At 41.2% G+C, this 23,675-nt stretch overlaps 1 protein-coding gene across 2 annotated transcripts in view; it reads right to left on the bottom strand.

Annotated features, from left to right (window-relative positions):
• ccdc33 (coiled-coil domain containing 33) overlaps window positions 1-23,675 on the bottom strand; it is a 309,934-nt gene that overhangs the window by 138,358 nt on the left and 147,901 nt on the right. For both annotated transcript variants that reach the window (XM_051920613.1, XM_051920615.1), the window contains exons 10-15: window positions 16,125-16,226; window positions 12,946-13,037; window positions 8,601-8,721; window positions 4,730-4,859; window positions 2,676-2,809; window positions 2,154-2,225 (exon numbers count right to left, since the gene is read on the bottom strand). In XM_051920613.1, the coding sequence (XP_051776573.1) occupies window positions 2,154-2,225; window positions 2,676-2,809; window positions 4,730-4,859; window positions 8,601-8,721; window positions 12,946-13,037; window positions 16,125-16,226 (651 nt within the window). The remainder of the gene's footprint in view (window positions 1-2,153; window positions 2,226-2,675; window positions 2,810-4,729; window positions 4,860-8,600; window positions 8,722-12,945; window positions 13,038-16,124; window positions 16,227-23,675) is intronic.

The raw sequence follows: 23,675 nt of genomic DNA, 5'->3' as shown, positions 1-23,675 counted from the left end.
CTTATATTACAGCTCCAGCTTATTCAAAACTCAGCTGCAAGAGTCCTTACTCGAACCAGCAGCAGCGAGCACATCACACCCATCCTGCTCCATCTTCACTGGCTCCCTGTGTCCTACAGAATCGAATATAAAAACCTACTAATAACCTACAAAGCTTTAAATAACTTCGCACCAAACTACATCAGTGACCTTCTCCATCACTATGTGCCTGCCTGCTCACTAAGGTCCTCTGATTCTGGTAATCTTGTTGTGCCCCTCACTAATCTACACTTCATGGGTGACTGGGCCTTCAGCTGTATAGCGCCCAGACTCTGGAATGACCTACCAAAATTAATCAGGTCAGCTGACTCCATGAATTCTTTTAAAAAAACAACTCAAAACTCATCTGTTCAGGAAGGCTTTTAGCTCTACTTGACTTTATTACCTTTCTCTCAGTTTACTTCTCTGTCAAGTTGCTAATGTAACCTGTATGTGTGTGTGCGAGACCATCAATTATGTTGTCTGTTTTTTTCTCAGAATTTACTGTCTTAATCTTCTTTATTTATTTATCTGGTTTGTACAATGCTATATACTGTATATTCTGCCGTTCTTTATTTATTCTGTAAGTGCCTAGAGCATGGGAAAGGCGCTATATAAATAAAATGTATTATTATTATTATTATTAATATGTCACTGCTCTCTATGCAAATATATCTTATAAATCTGCTTTTTTTCTGCTCGCATGCATAGCTGACACATAGCCAGATTAAACACAAGGGTTCACCACATAGAACTGCTAAACAAGTAATAAGACATAAGACAGATTGGAAGAACTGGAAAGCGTGTAGTCAGACTATGACATGCTTGTGTGCTATTTCTATCTGTTAAGTCAGCACGGAATTCTATCCTCATTTAAGCACTGTTGCCTTATTGTGAATTGCATGTTCGCCTGGGGGGGGGGGGGGGGGGGGGGCCTGCACATGAAGAAAGAGTATAAAGCCTTGGAACATTGCCAAGTACACCTTTGAAGCCAATGAACGGGTGGGAGATACCGTCAACTGTTCCTGACTGACAACACTCAAGACTCTATGCCTTGGACCCCCAATCCTAGACCGGTTTTGTCATTGGCTTCATTCATCTGATATGCAGTGTAAGCCGACATTAAACAAAGCTAAGTTATTTCTCCTGCGTGATTTCTTACCGCCGTATCACTAGGGAGGGGTATCACCTTTAATGTTATATCTTTATAGGCAATTATGAAAGCACTCATTCCCAGGGAGCTAGTGCCCCCTGCTGGACACACAAATGAAATTCTGACTTGCATGTCCATCCATCCATCCATCCATTATCCAACCCGCTATATCCTAACTACAGGGTCACGGGGGTCTGCTGGAGCCAATCCCAACCAACACAGGGTGCAAGGCAGAAAACAAACCCCGGGCAGGATGCCAGCCCACCGCAGCTTGCATGTCCAGACAACTTGTAAGATGTTGCCACTCTTTCATAACTTGAACAGTGCTACCCCCTGCTTCTTACTATTTACACTGCAAATATCCATTATATAGTGCAGCAGTAGAGTCCCCCATCACTTACTGTTCATTATGCACAAGCCTTTTAAATAGCCTCCTCCTGCTTATGCTTGTTCATATTACACCAGTAAATCGTATGGACAAGGTGTGCTTAGTCTGGCTGCTCGTTGTTCAGTTGACACAAGTGAGTTATGAAGTTGCCTTCAGCAGATTATTACTCACAATCCACAAATGGGGGGGGGGGGCTCTTCCGTATTCTGTCAATTTGCACTTTGAAGGTGCTGCCCCCTGCTGCTCATTGCTCATACTGCACAAATCACATATAAAGCTGAGAGGCCCCACACCCTACTGCTTATTGTTCTTACTGCTCAGACCAGATGTAAAATCAGGCAGTGCTGCCATCTTCTGTATAATCCCTCATGCTGGTAAACAGTCAAGCAGAGTTACCGCTACTATACCTTGTTCAAACTTCAAAGCTGAGCTATACTGTGAAGCGGCACCTCTACATGCTACTTATAATTCAGTTAATTGAGCAGCTAACAGCTGCTGATCAGTTGTCCTCTCCTTGGGCTCAACACAAGCATCTCTAATAGTCAATGATTTGTTTCTCCAGAGAGAGAGAGGAGGAGGTGAGACACAACGTACCTCAGAACCGATAAGTCGAAGAATGATGCCAACACTTGGAGTGCCGCTAGATGTTGTTTGGAGGGTCGATCCCTGTAAAAGCCAAATACATTAATCATGTCAGCAAATATTCATGTAGTTCTTAAGTCACCAATCTTGTTTTGAAGCATTTTTGCAAAATGTCATAAATATTTCTTTTATCGTTTCCCCTGTAGAGGGTCCAGTTGAGTCCCCCTTCCTATGTCCTTCATAAATCTCATGCAGTTCTATTTTCAGTATCTCTGTGAGATTTAACTTCTCTGCCTTGCACATGTAGCCTGATGCAGGACACCAAATGAAAGTCTTCTACAGTGATTGTACAAACATCTAGAGACTTAATAAGATGCTGCATTTGGAGAAGGTGTAGTGCTCCTTGCTGACAATTCTTTCATAGAGAATGCTCATAATACAAAAAGCTGCACATCAGACCATGACAGAAAAGGTATCATTCAGGAGTAATCAAAGAGAATCCATCAACGTGTGCCACTTCTGCTGCCATCTCACCTCAACGGGCAGGTGCTCAACACGTACTCCCCTTTGGCTGCTCTCTGCCATCAGCTTGCGGTAGACGTCTTCACTCAGTGGCAAAATGGAGAAACCCAGGGGGCTGCGGATATGCCAGCTGACGGTGTTCATAACTGCAAATAAGAGAGAAGAACCATTAAGCAATGCTGAATAAAAGAAGAGCAGCACACAGGTAGCCAACACAAATCCCAGCCCTGTCCCCTCTGTCTTAATTAATAAACCTTCAGATGGGATAAAACAAAAAAGGGTCACAAACCTACTGTAGAAAGGAAAGAAAAATGACAACATGAAGGACCTTCAGTGTTAAGATTCTGCCAGCTCATAAAATTGAATAAAGTGAAACAGCCTTCAACAATGAAAGTCAGACCTGAACCGTCATACAAGTCTGATCCAAAGGTGCAAGTCTATCTCCAAGTTCGATCTGCAAGCTTACGGCCTGCACAAGCACAATAGTCGGGCAAAGACATTAAACTCAAAAATATTTACAGGTAAATGATGCAATGTTTTAGATATTGCTTTAAAATTAGCCCTACCGATTCTTCAGACATATTCCTAGAAAAAAAAAATCTAGACTCGCCCTGTTGTGAAGGCTGAGAGTTCCTAAGCATGTAAGTCCTGAACAGTTCAAAACATGCCCACTAGAGAGGAAAATCCTATCAAAAGCCCCGGCTAGTAACACAGAGGGCTACCTAGAATCTTTATAAACAAAAGAGGTATTATTCAAAAGCACTGTGGAACCAAAAATAAGCTTAGAGGAGCATGAAGGCACAGAAGGTAATGCCTTCAAAAAAGACAATACCAAAACAAAACAAAGTCCCAATCACAAACCCAAAGAGTGCTTGAAATGCTGAGCAAAGAGGTGAAAAAATCCAGAAATTCACAAAGCACAAAAAATAATCACAAATCCAAGAACTCGCCACTCCCAAGTGCATTCGAATGAACCGCAAGGAACAGGGGGTCACTCCCACCTTTATAGGGCTGAGGACAGTCCCTTGCAGTGATTGGCAGGTTGCCCCGTGGTTCTCAACCTGTGGGGCGAGCCCCCCTTGGGGGGCATGAAGTAACAAAAAGGGGGGCACGAAGATGTGAAAAAAAGAAAACAAGAATCGAAAATATGAAAAATACATCTATTGAAACCAAAACAAATTAACTTAAACTACATTGTGATACTAGAAAAATAAATATAGAGTTAGATAAATGTCAATAAAAGTTAAGTAGGTATAATAAAATAGGCATCAATGATATATCATTAATTAAAAAATAACAAATTGGTATTAGTGGGCTCCTTTCAAAAAAACCTTAGGGGCGCGCGATTAAAACTGTTATGAAAACTCGGGTCGCAAATACTTAAAGGTTGAGAAACGCTGTCTTAGGGAACCACCCACTAAACATAAACCACATAACACAAACATTCCCTTTAATGAAAGGATACGTGTCTGTGTGTCTGTCTGGTTGATATGTCTCTGTCATTCCAATAGATGACGCATCACTAACATTAACACTGCTTTTACGAATCCCATAACAAATGGCTTGTAACAGAGACATTGTATGGCTCGCTGAAAACATTAATGCTGAGGTCTATGTTGATTATTTAGATTTCAACCCCCTCTTAGATGGGTAGCACAGCTAGAAAGGAATAAAGCAAATAATAAACAAAAGTAACAACACAAATCAAAGACTCAACAATGAATAAAAAAAGCAACAATGTGAACCCTAGCCAGGGGAGAACCCCTGGCTAAAATACAACAGCTGGGGCTGCCTGCTCTCTTGGTTCTGATTTGGCATTTTTGAGATTGTTCCAGCTACAGATCCCACTAAGGTTGCTGTGTCCTTAATAAGCACATTGCGAAATCACGACCAAAGTGACAGCACAGGTGACATGCAAAACGCAATTGCTGAGCTCAATAGTTACATAAACAAATTCTCACAAAATCTGTAATAGTTAAAATATAGTTCTAAACGTATTAACAATAAACAACGTCTTCAGCCTTACCTTATAAAGATACCAGAAACAAGAAAATCAGAGGGCTCACCTGTGGTAATGGGGTAGTACTCCAGCACGAGAGCCGCACCCCCGGAGAAGATGGTGGCGCAGTCCCTGCCATGGAACAGGAACGAGTGATTCCAGACTGGCTGCTCCTGAGGAAATCCTGCCTGAGACACCTGCAGGGAGATGAGAGGAGACTTTGTATTGTCGATAAGGGTTGCTATTTTATCTCTAACTATTAGTTGATGGCTGGCGTGCTTATTTTTTAATTTAATCCATGTGCCTTGGGTGTCAGGGGATGAAGTGCACATGCCAGTATGTTCACACACCTGCACTTTATGTCTCTACCCCATACAGATAGAGAGATCACGAAGGACGTGGAAGTGCACACATGCAGTTGATAATTACCATTAATGGATAACCTACTTGCCCACAAAGAAAATGAGGGAATCAAAAGTGTCAATTTTTTACTAAAACATTCATTCTCCAATACTATATGGCTGCTCCTTCTACATCACCAATGAGCCTTTGCCGTAGCTCACTGCCAGAACTACAACTCAGTCAGTGGCTGGGTCACAGCCATTTTTATTTACTCTTTGTGCTTGGAGGGGTCACATTACCAACTTTAGGGGGCTCCCGTAAAAGGCAAGGCCCTTCTGGCTCTAGTCACTGCTATATTACTGATCCACATGCCCATTTATGGGTTCATGACCTCCCACCTGCTTCATCAATCTTTGTCCTACAAGCTCCTTTGTGAACTTCACCTTAAGTCCTACTGCTACCCCCTTCTGGATCCAAGTGTTTGGTGTTCCACCTATAAAAAAGACCCCTACTCTCTAGCTTCCTGTTACCAACCAAGGCAAGCAGCTATCTTAACGGGATGAAGAAGGCCATTTCATACTCCTCCTCTTGGTGTAATGTTGCTACCTGAATATTCTGAATAGTTGGGTCTAAGCAGAAACTTGCAAAATGAAGAATCCAAATTTGGTGTTGGACAACTGATGTGTATTTCCTATTTGGTGTGACGACTTATTTTAAGGATAAGTGAAAAAAATTGTGAAATGAAGTAAAGGCAGACACGTGGCTTAGGTCAAGCATGGTGGCTTCAAGACTGAGCAAAGAGCACCACCTCTCTCTTAAATCCTGATGTTAATGAAAAATGCAGTTTTGGGGCATCTGTACTGAAACTACTTTGCGTATCTAGTTGCCTAATTAGCAGTTTTTTGGAACCACCTAGCAAATTTCAACAGTATTGCTCTCCAAGATTGAAGACAATGGGTGACTTTTCTGCTCTTTCTACACTTAGAAGTTGGACTGTTTGATGCAGTTTGTGATTAGTTGACAATGCCACCAGACAGTACGATTCACATATAAGAAACCTTCTTGGCTCTGTGGGTCCATTCACGTAACTGTGGTTAACTCATTCTGTGCCTGCCACTGTCACCGTCACATGGCTGACCAACATACAGCAACTCATGCAAAGCATGTTTGAGCTGAAGGCTTCCTGTTTGATGTTTTCACCATTCAGTAAGGACATTCCTGTACTCTAATGAGGAGCTGCGCCTTTCCAGTTCACTCCCTGGAGAACAGGGACAGAGGCTCAGAGTGTGGGTGGGTTTATCTATTTAGTGATAAGCAAGAGCGCCCCCTAGCAGCAATCTGTGGAACACTTCAATTTGAGGGATGCTGTTTACAACAGCCACTAGGCTGACTAGAGATTAAATCAAAGAAAAGAGCTTTTTATAAAAGACTCAAATCATAACTCAGAGTATTATGCATTTCAACAGTACATTCTCTGTTGATTATTAAAATTATTTGCATAATTGAAGCAGATAAGGACAATAATGAGTAAGTCATCAATGGACTCCTCTCTCTCTCTCTCTCTCTCTCATACTTTGTCTCCAAATCTAGTGCCCCTCTCTCCTTTTGGGGCAAACATTGGTATTCTCCATGACATGCCAGGGGGCCTGTAGGTTATAGCAGCTTGAGAAGAGCACAATTTGAACACATGCAAATTAAGTCCATCTCCCGCAGGGCAGCAGACCGCAAAATGACATGTGGGCTGCCACCCTGGGAGTCACAATATTTTGGTGAAAGGTCAGTATTGACACAGACTAGTCATTTCATTATCGATCCTCAATCCAGCCCAGTACAGCAAGTCATTAAAATGTAAAACAGCTCTTTAAGGACACATAATAGGGATTGGAAAATGCATAGCCACGTAACCATAACACCGAGAGGGAAAATACTGAAGTGAAACCGATCAGCGTACATCTCATTTAAGATAAAAATTGGACAAAGGAAGCCAGGCAAAAACATTAAATATGTTCAGCCTGCTTGAACTTCAAGCAGCAGTTCAAAGAAAAAAGGCCTGTCAATGTCCGACTTCTTGTGTGTCTGTGTGTGGCACTCTGGGAAACCGAAGATACCTTGCCTGCAGCCTCCTGCTGTATGTCCTGCAGTGATCGCACTGAAAGTCAGAAACTGGCAAACAGTTGACTTTGCCACCATTGGTGCCTATCCACAGTGATAAAGTCTATGAAACAGATGATAGATAGATAGATAGATAGATAGATAGATAGATAGATAGATAGATAGATAGATAGATAGATAGATAGATAGATAGATAGATAGATAGATAGATAGATAGATAGATAGATAGATAGATAGATAGATAGATAGATAGATAGATAGATAGATAGATAGATAGATAGATAGATAATTTGTCTGATATCAACAGGATTCTGTTGTTCTGTATCAGGTGACAAGCTTGTGTGAATTTGACCAAAGTCATCTACTGTTACAGCTATCAGCTTATGTCTAAGCTCAGATCTGTCCAGGACCAGCGGAAGCAAAACAAAGTCACTCCTAAAGCCGCACAGAGCTGAATATTATAATGTCTATGGCAGATTGGCACAAAAGCAACATTGTGTCAATGAAATACATAGCAGGAGCGCTCCTCTCCCAGGAAAGACCTGCCCTCGGGACAAGATTAATCTAATCAAATGGCACTTTAGTAGGTTGTGTTAGTTCCTTACTGAAATATTGTTTGATAAAAAAAAATGTTTCATTCTGTGTGTGGTTCTTTGCATATGAAATTGGGTCTTTGGGCTTTGGAAAGGTTTTTAATACAGTATGTAGACAAAACAGAAATCTATAATGTGCAGTATGCTAACTGCCGGGATACTGACAGATCAAGAAAACTTGAACTTCGCTTGTTATTGTCTGTGTTATTGCACTCATATTTCATTAATCTATCCTAATTTATTTATAATTATTTATAGAACCCTTGCAGATATAAATAAATACATGTTCTTTCTGAAACCTTCACATAGATGGTTCATTTGGAAACCAAAACAATTCTCCTATGGTATTGCTCTGCAGAACCACTTTGACATCTAGATAGATAGATAGATAGATAGATAGATAGATAGATAGATAGATAGATAGATAGATAGATAGATAGATAGATAGATAGATAGATAGATAGATAGATAGATAGATAGATAGATAGATTACACATCTGGACAGCTCATTAGCCATCATTTTTTTAGTGAAATCATGACTGGCTCAACTCCTGGTGGAATGAGCCTAAGTGTAGTGATGATGATGATGATAACACACAGAGGCAGCAAGGATGCCCCATGCTGAGCATGTTGTGAACACTGTAGTGCCAGTCTGACAGAAGAATCAGCTGCAGCATTGGTGTTATAGATGCTGGTGCCATTCTTGTTTTTCTCAACCTCGTGATTTGCTGTAATCCCAGGCTGTTTTAACTAGACTTGTGCTATTAAGTGGCACAGTGTTTTGTTTTTTTTGCCATTTACAGGCTTGGCTGGTTTGATTTTTCTTTCTTCACAGAATTTGGATAATGACCAACATTCATGTAGCTCTGATACAAAACAGCTGCGGCTTACCTGAGGATAGCCTTGGGTAGAGATGTGGGAGACCTGAAGGGGGGCATCATGCCTGATAGGGAAGTTGAGGGTGTTCACTGCAATGCCAGCAGCTCGGGGGCTTCTCGTCAGCATGGTGTCCCTGTGAATGGAAATATAATGAAGGTGACTGACAAGCTAACTTTCACAATATCATCACTCTCAATTTTAGAGATCACATCTCAAAGATAACAGAAGAGTCTGCCAAGTATTGAAGCAAAAGCAATGAGCTGGCTATGCTACTCAGCCTACCCATTGCAGCCAGCCACTAATTTGCCAGTCACATCAGTGCCTGGCAGGGTGTTTGCGTGGCATGGTGAAGTTGACTCTGGGCTGACTGAAAGAACTTGCTAGGTCTTTCTGTTGTTCTCCAAGTGACTTATGTAATTCTGATGCCAAGGGGGAATGGAATGTCTCCATCCTTCACAGTTTAAATGAATGCACTTGACATACAGAAAAAATGTAAAGCATGTGGTTTGTGATTCCAAAAAAATCATGTGATCTGCACTCATCTCATTGGCAGAAGTCAAACACACGGCCGAATGATGAGCTGCATTGAGTAGAGTCACATGAATAGGATTGAAAATGTATATCAAGTATAGTGCACTACGTTCAGGTTGTCAGGGCAGGCCTAAAGTGATGTTCGTGTCTGCAGGCGTTAGCCAAATCAGGGATCAACTATTGAAAATAACATTTTCAAAGCTACTCAAAATGAGAGAAAAGGCAGGGGAAAGTGTTATAGGCGGGTTTATCTGATATTGATGGGATTCTGTTGTTCTGTATTGGATGGCAGGTTTGTATCAAATCTACCATTACAGATACCCATAAATACCGCTACAGATACACGTAAATATGAGCATACACACATTTGTTCATGTATGTGCATGAATTTCAATGACTCACTGATGATGTGACAAAATATCTGCATGCATGTAAATGTCCATCGGTGGACTTTGGGGACATTTCAGAGGTTGGGGTTGATGGAAGCAAATGTACCATAAAAAGTGATTGCATTTTTTTAGTCACAATGTTACTGTTTCACATTGACAGCATATCCCATGCTACATATTATTAACTATTCATACTCTAAAAGTTAGAATATAAACTAAATCTTAAATATATATGTTTAACATTTTAAAATTATTAAAAAAGTATACAAATGTTGTTAACGATATTTAAATAATAGAAAGCTTTTCTTTAGTTTGTCTAATTATTATAATTGTAGCAAAATGAGCACTTTCAACAACTTTGGAAATGTATGCGTGGTGTAACATTCAGATGCATTCTGGGACTGCATTTACACACTTTATATAGTTGGAGTGTTTTTAATTTTTCATTTGTTTCATCAAAGACACATTCTTATTTATTAAATATTAGCCAAAATAAAGTGGGTTAAGGAAAGATATCAAAGGTTAATGTATTTTTTAAATGGTGACCCTGTTGTTACTGCTAGCTGTCTGATCCGTCATCTGCATTGCCGCTCTGTCAATGTCTCTGCTCTTGTGAGTCAAAAAATGTGCTCTTTTTGGGATTGATTGAATTGTGGTAAATTTATGCTGGGTTGTAACCATGAATGCTGTTATGTCTGACTCATCCTCTTAGATTAAGGAGGACAGTTCATAGTGCTTAAATTATGAAGAAATGTCTACAAAGCAGAAGTTAAACAACAACCTTGTGATTGTCATTTGTGCTGCACTGCACTTCCACTCTCAGTCAAGCCTTAGCAACAACCCCCTGCTAAAGCACATGATACTTCTCTTTATATTACAGTAGTTTGAAGAAGCACAAGACATTGTCAAGGTAAGTAATATTAAGCTCAGGTCATTGTGCCTGCTAGTCTGACTTCAGCCTGTTTGGATGTTTAACTTGCTCAGAGCCAGCAGGTGGCACTGGTATACAAACTGCAGCACACAGGAAAAAAAAAACACTGGGACCCCCCCCCAGGATCAAAAATTTGGTTTCTAAGGTAGTCTGTATTGTCTGTATGGCCCTAAAGAGCAACTATGTAAAATTTGGTCCAGATTGGTCAAAAGGTGTAGGATTATATAGGGAACAGACAGACGAAGAGACAGACAGACATATTTTATATATACAGTATATAGATCTTGTCACAGTGGTGTGTGTGAGGCGTCATTGAGGTTTTCTAAATTCGCTGCTTGTACAGGATGCACCACAGGCTTAAGCCATGGGCATGCAGACTCACACAAGACTGAGTCCTGAGGATCTGTTCGCCGACAGGAGTGGCTCCCTGACAGGTACACAAATTAAATTGATCTCTCTCAACCTAAATATGAAACAATGAACTAATTCTTAATCCAAGTCGTACAGGAAGTTTCTCTGTTTTAAGGAAAGGCAACATTCAAGACAGAATTGCTTAGGGTAGGATAGACTTATTAACATATTGGTTGATTATTATCATATACTGTATATTTTTTATCTTCTAGGGATCTTGAGAAAGCTACTCATGCTTTTATTTTTTCTTGCCTCGATTACTGCAACTTGCTGTATTCTGGGATTAACAAATCTCTGATACAAAGGTTACAGCTGGTCCAAAATGCTGCCGTTCGCTTTCTGGTTGGGACAAGAAAATATGACTCTGTTTCTCCTATTTTAGCTTCTTTACACTGGCTGCCTGTCAGTTTTCGAATTGATTTTAAAATCTTGCTGCTAGTTTTTAAATCTTTACATGGGCTTGTTCCTGCCTATTTATCTGAACTGTGTGTTTTACACAAGTCATCTAGAGTGCTTAGATCTTCTGATCAGCTGTCTCTGGTTGTCCCTCGTACCAAGTGTAAAACTAAGGGGGACAGGGCCTTTGCAGCTGCTGCGCCTCGTCTGTGGAACTCTTTACCTCATCATATAAAGGAGTCGTCTACAACTGAACTGTTCAAAACAAGATTAAAGACTCATTTCTATTCACTTGCATTCCGTGACCTTCAGTAATACTGATGGTTTCCTCTTTGTGATTATATAACATTACTTCTATTTATTATGCATCTTATTTTATGTTCATATATTTTATTTCTATTTATGTTTTTATGTTTATTGTTTTGTTTTTTTTATTCTATTATTGTAAAGCACTTTGGCCACAGCATTACTATGTTGTTTTAAATGTGCAATATAAATAAATAGACATTGACATTATATATATATATATATATATATATAGATATATATATATATATATATATATATATATATATATATATATATATATATATATATATATATATATATATATATATATATATATCTGTGGATTTAAAAAAGGACCTTTTATTATAGGTTTATTTTAGTAACAGAGTGCACTTGTTGGGAGTGCCAGGCCCTCCTTCAACAATCAGGTAACACCATCTTATCTGGGAAGTGCCCTCTCATGGAGATTAGACTGCTATTCTGCTCACCATCACAATTAATGGCAGCCTGTAAGCTGGGTCTTTGTGTGTGTACGTGTGAGTGTGCACATGTGTGTGTACGTGTGAATGCACACTTTGACAGACCTAAACTTCAGTCATGGTTGGTTTCTGCCTGGTGCCCAGTGCTGCTTGAATTGCTCCCTCCGACTCTATAATGAAATATACAGCATGAGGAAATGAGAAGAGGGACGTAAGCTTGGACTTCAGGGGGTGCTTTTCACTAAACATGGGTGTTTTCCCATCGCAGGAACCAAGGACTTTTTAGAAACTCAGGAACTTTGTGTAGCATTCCCAATGCAGGAATGTGACCATTTCTAATTCCTGGTACTTTTTTTTAGGTCCTACTCCAGGGTGTGCACTTTTTATTTAACCAGGAATTATTGTGGGTGGGGCTCAGGCAAAGAATTGTGCTGATTGGTGGACCACAAGCACTAGTACCATCTTCCAAATCTGTTAGTTGTCTGGACTTCAAAGAATTATTGGTAAAAATGGAGCACTGCACTTTGTACCTCATCGCTCTTTAAAGCCATCTCCCTGGTGCGCCACACTATGCACTGTATTGAAGTAATAGTCTCTCCTGTGAAACTGCGATTACTTCCAAGCAATAAAGTGGGTGTCTCCCCCATGAACTCACTTCACACCGCCTCTCTCTTCTTTGCATGTCATATATTTTGCATTAAGTTTACAGTTCCTGTTGTGTGGTGGGAACATAACATATGAAAGTGGCCAGTGACTATATGAGGTCTAGCACCTAAATCGTACAGGAACTCATTGGTTCCTGAAAACAAAGTTCCTGTGGTGGTCAAAATGCCTAATGTAACTATATAACAGAAACCAAACAATGAAAAAAAAAATATGAAATTTTGATTGACATCGTCCGCAGATCTAATTAGAGCAAGTGTTGTACTTACTTGTAAGATTCATATTCAGGCACAACACGCGCTACTGTCAGCAAGGGTCCCACTGGCTCCTTCAGGGGCTTCTCCAGGGCCAACAAAAGAACCTGCAATCAGCACCGAGATTCATGTTACTATTTGAAGGAAGAAGGGTGTAACAATATCACAGGCTACTGACATTTCATTGTGAGGAATTATTTTACTTGGAACCCCCCTTCCCCATCTAAGAGGATCAATACATCCTCATCCACACAAGAAATGTAAGTGGGCAATGATTTAGTTAACTTGTTCATGCCACTGAGCGGACGTAACTTGAAGCTGCAAGAGAAAATGAAACCAGGCATTGAATGGAAGTGGAGAAAGGCAGTCTTAATAAGAATGTATAATGAAAAAAGACAGCCTTGCCTCAGGGGAGCTCCAAATTGTAATAGTTTATATGAAATCCAGACGTCACCTTCCAATAAATGAGGGATACGCAGTGTAGGTCTGCATGGAACAGGGTTTGCAGGGCCTGATCTGCACACAGTCATCTCTACAGCTTCAGCACCTTCCACATTTTACTAAACACGCTGATGCATTCATCCATCCATTTCCTGAAACCATTTCATTCATGTTTAGGGCCATAAGGAGTCAGGCATCAGCAGTTACATGGCAGAAACCAACCTAGGATGGGGAACCATGTCTCAATCACGCACATAACTATTTTTGCTTGGCCAGTTTTTAGCATTTTTTTGTGTAAGTCACACACATCATTGACCCACATAGGTATGAATTGACTCTTTAGCTATGAGGCAGCAACCTTTCCACTGGGTTACTCAGTCCCCTCATTTCCAGTTTGGTTCTTTAAATTTTTATATGCTTTTCACATAGCATTGAACACATTATCTTGCTGCCTTCTATGAAAAGCACCACGTGAAGGTGCTCACCATGAACAGTAAAATATCACTCTCAGGCCTGCTTAATCCTCTTTACTACCATCTCTGACCTTGGCATCATGGGGGCATCATGGGGACTGCCTTAAGATGGTCTGAGTCCTTGAGCAGGTGTGCTTGTGTGGAGAAATGTTAACAGTACACCAGGAAGGCATGTGGTGCCCCAGGGATAGGTACTGGGCCCACTTGTCTTCTCTCTATGCGCCTCCTCACTAGACTCTATCATCTGGTCCTATGGGTTCTTCTACTGGTGCTCTTCTGATGATACACATCTGAATCTAGGATTTCATCCAAAGAACCATACAATATCAACTAGAATCTCTGCATGTCTCACTGATATTGCAACCTGGGTGAAGGAACACCATCCCCAGCCTCACCTGGCAAAGTGAGACCTTCTTGTTATCCCAGGCATCTCTGTTCAATATAGCTAACACCTGTCAAGTCTTTATGCAACCTTGGGGTGGTGATCTATGACCAGTTGTCCTTCAGGGACCATGTTGCAATGGTCTCACTGTCTTACATATTCACTATATACAATATCCTCGAGATCAGATCATATCTGACAGTGTATGCAGTACAACTCCTGGTCCAGGTTAGTCTTACCACATATGGACTACTGCAAGTCTCTGCTGGCAGGAGTACTAGCATGAGTCACCAAGCTGCTGCAGATGATTCAAAATGCAGTGGCATGTCTGGTGTTCAACCAGCCGAGGTGGGTACATGTCACTCCTCTTTTCAGAACACTACATTAGCTTCTGTTGAGGCATGTATTAAGTTCACATTCTTGATGCCTGCCTACAGAGTAGTCAGTGAGTCAACACTCACGTTCTGTATATGGAGACACTTGTGAGATCCTATGGTCCTATTGACCACTCAGGTCTGTTGATGAATGGTGTCTGATGATGTCACTTCTGCATAGCATCAAATATCAGCTCATACTTTGGATAAAAGCATCTGCTAATTAAATAGATGTAAATGTAATCCAATGCAGGGCTACAAGACCCTGATCCTAACCTGGAGGTGTCAGGTGAAAGGCAAGACTCAGTCCTGAATGGGGTGCCAGCCCATCACTTGCGCACACATCAACACAATGCCAATCCCCCTAAACCAGTTGGCTTTGGGGAATGTGTGAGAAAACTAAAACAGACATGAACAACACGTGAACTACACACACACAACAGTCAATTATTGAACCTGGGATGTTGGATTTCTGAGGTAGCAATGCTAACCACTGTAGCACTCATTCTGTGAGAGGAACTATATAAAATAAAGATACTTAAAGTTGCAGAAGCTATTAATGACCATTTGAATGGTAAGATTACAATGATAGAGGAGGACTTGACCAATAAATCAAAGAGCTCTGGGCTTTTTGTACCTAGATATTGTTGGCCTCATAGCCTATCTAGTCTCACTACAGGCTATGACGCTCTCATGTGAATCTTCTCCATATTTCTTTAATGGTTATTTAAGGGAAGGGAAAGAGGTCACTATAACTGCTGGATTCTATGAGTGGAAGTATTTGAGTACCGGAGGGGACACCATGACAGCCAGAGATTTTCTGGTTTATTGACGCTGTGGTGGCTGTTGGTTTCAGGCTTCAGTGTTGGCACACTTAAACCTTCTGAAAGGGCAGTGGTGGAGTGTAGATAAGTTTTTCAAAGGTCCTCATGTTTATATTCACATTTATTTGATTAGTGGACACTTTTTATCCAAAGCGATTAATAAAAGTGGTCAACATAATTGAGGAGACATCAGTCTAGGGGACTGTTTGGAAAGAAGTGTTACAGGATAAATGGTAAAAATTGATCACCACAACTGAAGAGTTCCAACAAAATACAAATGAGTTTCAATTCTTGGATTATAAAATTCTAACAGCTAATATCATTTAGACAGAAATTCACCAAACACAAAGGGTCTTCAAACACTTCTTATACTCACTGAGGGAGCCAGAGTCCCAAAAGTAGGTGGTCAGCTAATTCCACCACCTAGGAGCTACACATTAAAAGAGTCTGGACTGAGATTTGATGAAACGCAGAGGTTGTATTCCCAGATAGGATCTCACATGTGCCTCCATATATGTAGGTGCTGACACACTGACTACTTCGTAGGCAAGGATCAAGGAATTTGAACTTAATATGTGCTGCTACAGGGAGCCAATGTGGTCATCTGAAGAGAGGAGTAACATGTGCCCACCTATATTACCTAAAGATGGTGGGATTAAATGAAACCCTGTTCAAATTAGCATTTAGTGGGAAGAAGTACCTCAAATCCAGTAAAGGAGAAGCCGGCTTGTCGTGGAATGATGTTTCCTTTCCGTACCACAGTAATATACAATCTGACTCCAGAAGGCACACTCCGATGACCCTGAAAGAAATGGAAAATGGTGATTTTTCACATATACACATTGCTGTAAAACTCATGCATAGTGAAAAAAGTCATAGATTAGTAATATGTGTACAAGAATCACTTACTCAGAACTTCCACTATCAGGATTGCCAGGTCCTGAAAGAATTTTCAGTTCAATGATATCTCAAAACCGGCATAGCAGCACAATAAACCAGCCCAATATCGGACATATACAAACTGACATATCGAAAAATAGGCGGCAGGCCCGCCCACGAAGATTTAAGAGTGAGAGATTAGATACATGCAATTGAAGAACCTTTGTCCCCCTCAGAGATTATAGAATAATAAAGTACTGTAGGTACTGTATAAAGGTCCAAAGAGCCTGGGTACCCTTGATGGGGGAAAAGCATGCTAATAAAGAGTACATGAGAGTTCAAAAAAATGCCAAAAATACAGCATTATTTTTATAAAACAAGTCCAAAAAACCTCAGCCCGTGGAATCCCTAACCCATTTGTCCCCACAGACACTGATCAAAATAGCCCAATTGTTTGGGGAAAACTGCAGACCTGGCAACACTCTCCACTACTGTACATCTTATCGTGACTCATGATGCACTTTCACCAAATTTTCATATGATTGTTGTGATTCCTGTCACTTACAAACAGCACCAAGTTATAAAACGCACACATGGCGTAACATAACATTCAGGTATATCTGAGGGCTGTGCAGGTACTGTAGTCCTCAATGGACTGACTTCAGCAGGTAGGTTCTAGAACATTCTTGATCCATTTCAAGGTTGTGGGGGTCAGAGGCTATCCAACCAGGACTAGGCAAAATGATAAAAACAGATCTGGATAGGACTCTAGTTTATCACGGGGACCACTGTTTCACACACACACACACACACATACACACACACACACACACACACACACACACACACACACACTGTTGTACTATAGTTTTATATTGTAAAGCATTTTAATACAGTGCTCAGGTTGAAAGGTTTGTATGTCTGAATGGACATTAACAAATCAAGACCTGCTAGCTGAACCATCGACAAAATATAAAAGAGAATAAGAGACACTAAGTGAAACTTTAGAAGTGAAATAAACAAGTCAGCCTGAGTAAAGGAGAAGCGCTGAGAAGCCGGGTGTGCTGTGGACTGATTTGAGCCCCCTGGACAGCTGCCTAATTCATCCCACCGCATCTCACTCTCAGTCGTCTTCTATTTTTTTTTACCTAAACATCAATGGCCACTTTATTGAAACAGTCTGAAGGCAGAGTTCATCATTTTTTCACGTCTTACTCGCCCATATGTGCTGTGGATTTATGGCTGAGCCGCAGTCATGAGCAGCGAGCAGATGAACCAAAGAGTAATAAGGTCCTCTGGCTTTAAATTGTTGGGGCCACCAAATCAAAGTCAATGCATTTAAGACGTAGTTGGAGCTTGCAGCCCTGTAAGGTTCAGCACTTGCCTTCTTTATTTTTTGTACATTCTGTCTTCACAATAAAATTTCAGCAGAATTTGTTAAATGCATTTACTGTATTACCTCAAAATACAATAGAGACCACGAGGCTTGGACTGTCTGCAGCATAGCCACCGACTAGGAGGATAAATGAGCTGTGATTATAGCTCAACACTCTCTGGAGGGCCCTTTATAAGAATAACACACTGCAAATCAATATTTATAGAGGGCATAAACAAGTGGGATTGGTGAACAGCAGCATGGTGGGTTTCATGTCATGACTCATTCATCAAAATGTGCTGCGCCATCTGAACATTTTATCACCTGAAAAACGCATGGCAGCAACAAAGCCTGGAGATGTAGAGACTTGGAGTGGAGTTCTCCAGCATCACTCCAATTCAGACGCAGAAATATTTAACAAGTGACATGCTGGATTTTACTTACTTTTACACTAAAGAAGATGAATTACAAGTCCCGTAGAGCACATTTTTCCTCCCAGGTTTGTTTGTTAGCTTACAGTTCAATGGCACAGTTACCAGGCTACCACAATGCCTACAACAATCAGTGGACATAATCAATGATGATTGTCCATCCATCTTCCAAACCTCCTTTTTCCAGAGCAGGGTCGTGGAAAAAGTGAAGCAATCCCAGAAAGCATTGGGCGCAAGGCAGAAACAACCTTCTGGGCAGGATGCCAGACCATCACAGGGTGAACACAAACATAACCGGATTGGTAAAAAAATCTATATTTTTTGATGAATTACAGAATTCTAAACATAGTCACCTTCTATATACTCTCTCTCCTGATCTCTACAACACCCCATACGTATCTTCCATTGATTGAAACAGTGCTGGAAGTCTTCTTGCTTGAGGCTCCTCAACAGGTTTGCCATTTTTGTCTAGACTTCATCCTTTGAAGAAAAATGTGTTCCCTTCAGGTCACTTTTGATGTTCGGGAACAAGTAAAAATCACAGGGAGCTAAATCGGGCAAATAGGGAGGATGATCGATGACATGAATGTTTTTGTCAGTCAAAAACTACTTTAAGGAAAAAGCAGCACGATCATTTTGAACAATCTGATTAACCGTTTTGATGTTTTCATCCGTCCGAGACGAGCGTGGGTGACCTGGGCATTGAACGTCTTCCACATTTTCTTGTCCTTCCTTGAAACGTTTGTGCCACTCAAAAACTTGTGTGTGAGACAAACTGTTATCATTGTACACTGTTTTTATAATTTCATAAGTTTCTGTGGCCGTTTTGTTCAATACTGACTGGGCTACTCACAGGATATATCTAGCCGGTTGGCGGTTTGAGAAGGCATGTAGGAGGGGATATAGTTCTATGATTCATGTCTGGTTGACCTCCAGAAGGTTTTCCAGGAAAGCCCCAAGCCCAGTCTGGTTATTTTTGCGTCTCACCTCATACACACAATTTTACAACACCAGCCTACCGAACCTACATGCCTTTGAACTTTAGGAGGAAACCAAAGCACCCAGTGGAAACCCACCATGGACATAGAAAGAAAATACAAACCCCACGCAGAGAGCAAGTGGGACGTGAACACTTGTCTCCTTGATGTGAGGCACTTTGGCACAAGAATGACAGTCAGTCAAGCATTTTTAAATTCCAAACATTATTTCAAAGCTCATTAGAATTATTCCCATATATCATAGGTAGATGCCAATGTAACTCACTCAGAGTCAGTCATGGAAACGAGCCAGCATTCAGCTGCTTTAAAGTTCAAAACCTTAGCCAGCAGGTGACCACAGTGTCTGCTAGAATCAATGGTTAATCATTTAAAATTCATAAAACATCACATAATATAAAATCATTCTTGGCAAACATCTTTCTAAGGAACTTCTGAGTGCCATACAATTATTTTAAATTTCATCACTGGCAGGGCAGTGATTTACAGTCCACTTGCTTAGCCATTAAGTAAAGAGACTTTATTTTAAAATGTGTCTTTGAAAGAAAAATTGTAATTTAATTTGATAAAAGGAAACAATTGTTGATAATATGAGTTTAGGTGGGTCAAGCAGTGGAAACTGAACCTCTGTAACCCCATCTTACCTGCCCTGACCTGTACCTACCTGTTAGTTTATGAGTAACTCTGCTGTATGGTACAGGTGTACTGACATCTACATTTTATTCCTCTACTGTTTAATACATTCACCATGTCTGTACAGTTCTGTGTTGTGCCATGTGCATTAGGTCATTCTATTGCTACTATTATTAATGGCATTTATTTATTTTCATGTCATCTTATTGATTTATTGTCTGCATATATGTCCTTGCTGCACCATCCCCTACGCAACTGCGGCACAAGAATTTCACTGTGCTCTTGCAGTGTATGTGACAATAAAGATCTAATGTAATGTAATGTAATCTGATCTAATCAAATCAAGACACATAGAATAAATTACCCAGTAGCCTGGTGGAGAGTAGGACTTTAGGGATCTTCAGATCTCTTTGTTATTCTGAACAATTTGGGTGAATAAGATGGGTGAGTCTGTTGGGCTGAATAGCCTTTTTTCATAACAAATAATAATGTTCTAATACTCTAATATAAACTGCATTTTTTGTAGCACCTTCTGTGGCATGCACTTTCCCAGGGTACTTTACTTCTGCAATGGGTGCTCTGAAAGGTGGAATGACTTCCTCAGATCACATGAAAAGATGCTGACAAGAATTTGAACTGTCAGTCAAGTAGTTAAAAGAATTAGCCAGGAGGAGGTAGCAATGACAGTTAAAGTCAATTCTCAATTAAGAAAACTGTACTTTATATAGCACCTTTCATAGCAAGTGCCCTCCAATGGGATTTTTACTTGCTTACAGTTATACTGGGAGACTGGAATGGGAACAGAGGTTTCCACCCTGTGGTTTACACTCCAATGCCCTAGGCAAAATGGCAAAAAATATATATTGTGATGCCCGGGGCACATACAGCCATCCTAACCCAGACAGAAACAGGCAAGACACTGGTTAAGTCCACACAGCACACAGTTTTATTTAAACAGTTCAGCACTCCATAGCACAAGGTAAAGCACAGTGCACTAATCACCTACACAGTCCCTTCACCTTCTGTCCTCCACAACAGACATTGTCCTTTTCCACCCGACTCTGGCCGTTAACTCCTGGTGACTGGCCCCTTTTTGTAGGGCACCCAGAAGGACTCCAGGTGTCTAATGAACTTCTAATGGGGCGGCATGGTGGAGCAGTGGTAACGCTGCTGCCTCGCAGTTAGGAGACCCGGGTTTACTACCCAGATCCTCCCTGCATGGAGTTTGCATATTCTCCCCGTGTCTGCATTGATAGGAGCATTGATGATTCTAAATTGTCCCTAGTGTGTGCTTGGTGTGTGAGTGTGTGTGTGTGTGTGTGTGCACCCTGCGGTGGGCTGGCGCCCTGCCCGGGGTTTGTTTCTGCCCTGTGTTGGCTGGGATTGGCTCCAGCAGACCCCTGTGACCCTGTAGTTAGGATATAGTGGGTTGGATAATGGATGGATATATATACAGTACACCCCCAAAATTCGTTGGGGTTACATTCCTAGAGCACCCGCGAATTGTGAAAAACTGTGACTTATGGATGTGGTTAAAAAGTGCTTTTTAAATAGCTGTTTTTATAGTTTAAACCCTAAATACAGTATGCCCCCAAAGCACTTTAATTTCGTTGCAAACTCAGCTTAATACATTAATACATTACCTAAAAAATTACCTTAATACATTACCTAAAAACAGAATGTAAAGGTAAACCCGTCTACTGTACAGTACTGTACTGCTATGTCTCCCGCGGTGCTAGAATGTAAAATACCGATGTTACCGCTATACATACTGTAATTCATGCAAGCGTGTTTTCTTTGTTATGTGCTGTCGTTTTCTTTGTTATAAGTAGAGTAAATACATAATAATTTCATTTAATTAAAATACAGTAAAATGTATGGGTACTCACCAATGATGAATGATATTGATGATGATGATGAAGTAGCTGTGCAGTACGATGCAGAGGATTTAAAACTCCTCGGGTGGCGCCTCTTCTTCAGGTGCTTCAGGAGGAGTCGTATCTTTGGACGGGTCTTCTTCTGGTGGGGTTTCGTGCTGGCTTTTCTTTATAGGTTTCAGGAACATTGTGATGGGAAGTTGCTACATTGTCTCCTGTAGCAAACTGCTGGTACAATTTCCGTGCTTTCTCACGGATGATGTTGCCGTCCAAGAGGATGTTCTTCTTCCTGCAGTTGGTGATCCACAATGCCAAGGCAGAATCCATCCTGACAATATTTTTATTCCTTATGGTCGTTACCTTTTTGGCACTATCACAGAAACTTACAGATACAGTACTCCAGTGGAAAACACAAGGACACTCAGCTGGAGATGCGTCACAGGGCAGCAGTCATTCAGCAGCAAGCAGAAATGAATAACACTCTCGGATTGGCTACTTTCACCATCCCAAACCGCGTTTCCCTCAGCGGTTGCTTCCTGTTCTCTCTACACCACAGTATTGCCAAGAAAAAAGCCATAAAAAATTGCGGAGGATATTTGCGCATTCCGCTGTCATTTAATAGTTGGGTTCTAAGTAAAAATCTGCAAACCCTGAACCGTGACTTTGCGGGGGTCTACTGTATATACTGTATATACAGTGCATCCAGAAAGTATTCACAGCGCATCACTTTTTCCACATTTTGTTATGTTACAGCCTTATTCCAAAATGGATTAATTCATTTTTTTCCTCAGAATTCTACACGCAACACCCCATAATGACAACGTGAAAAAAGTTTACTTGAGATTTTTGCAAATATATTAAAAATAAAAAAATTGAGAAAGCACATGTACATAAGTATTGATAGCCTTTGCCATGAAGCTCAAAATTGAGCTCAGGTGCATCCTGTTTCCCCTGACCATCCTTGAGATGTTTCTGCAGCTTAATTGGAGTCCACCTGTGGTAAATTCAGTTGATTGGACATGATTTGGAAAGGCACACACCTGTCCATATAAGGTCCCACAGTTGACAGTTCATGTCAGAGCACAAACCAAGCATGAAGTCAAAGGAGTTGTCTGTAGACCTCTGAGACAGGATTGTCTCGAGGCACAAATCTGGGGAAGGTTACAGAAAAATTTCTGCTGCTTTGAAGGTCCCAATGAGCACAGTGGCCTCCATCATCCGTAAGTGGAAGATGTTCAAAACCACCAGGACTCTTCCTAGAGCTGGCCGGGGGAGAAGGGCCTTAGTCAGAGAGGTGACCAAGAACCCGATGGTCACTCTGTCAGAGCTCCAGAGGTCCTCTGTGGAGAGAGGAGAACCTTCTAGAAGGACAACCATCTCTGCAGCAATCCACCAATCAGGCCTGTATGGTAGAGTGGCCAGACGGAAGACACTCCTTAGTAAAAGGCACATGGCAGCCTGCCTGGAGTTTGCCAAAAGGCACCTGAAGGACTCTCAGACTATGAGAAAGAAAATTCTCTGGTCTGATGAGACAAAGATTGAACTCTTTCGTGTGAATGCCAGGCGTCATGTTTGGAGGAAACCAGGCACCACTCATCACGAGGCCAATACCATCCCTACAGTGAAGCATGGTGGTGGCAGCATCATGCTGTGGGGATGTTTTTCAGCGGCAGGGACTGGGAGACTAGTCAGGATAAAGGGCAAGATGACTGCAGCAATGTACAGAGACATCCTGGATGAAAACCTGCTCCAGAGCGCTCTTGACCTCAGACTGGGGCGACGGTTCATCTTTCAGCAGGACAACAACCCTAAGCACACAGCCAAGATATCAAAGGAGTGGCTTCAGGACAACTCTGTGAATGTCCCCGAGTGGCCCAGCCAGAGCCCAGACTTGAATCCGATTGAACATCTCTGGAGAGATCTTAAAATGGCTGTGCACCGACGCTTCCCATCCAACCTGATGGAGCTTGAGAGGTGCTGCAAAGAGGAATGGGCGAAACTGGCCAAGGATAGGTGTGCCAAGCTTGTGACATCATATTCAACAAGACTTGAGGCTGTAAT

This window comes from Erpetoichthys calabaricus, chromosome 17 (genome assembly GCF_900747795.2).
Source record: "Erpetoichthys calabaricus chromosome 17, fErpCal1.3, whole genome shotgun sequence".
In the NCBI taxonomy this organism is placed as follows: domain Eukaryota; kingdom Metazoa; phylum Chordata; class Cladistia; order Polypteriformes; family Polypteridae; genus Erpetoichthys; species Erpetoichthys calabaricus.
This window is presented reverse-complemented; position numbering and strand designations above follow the sequence as displayed.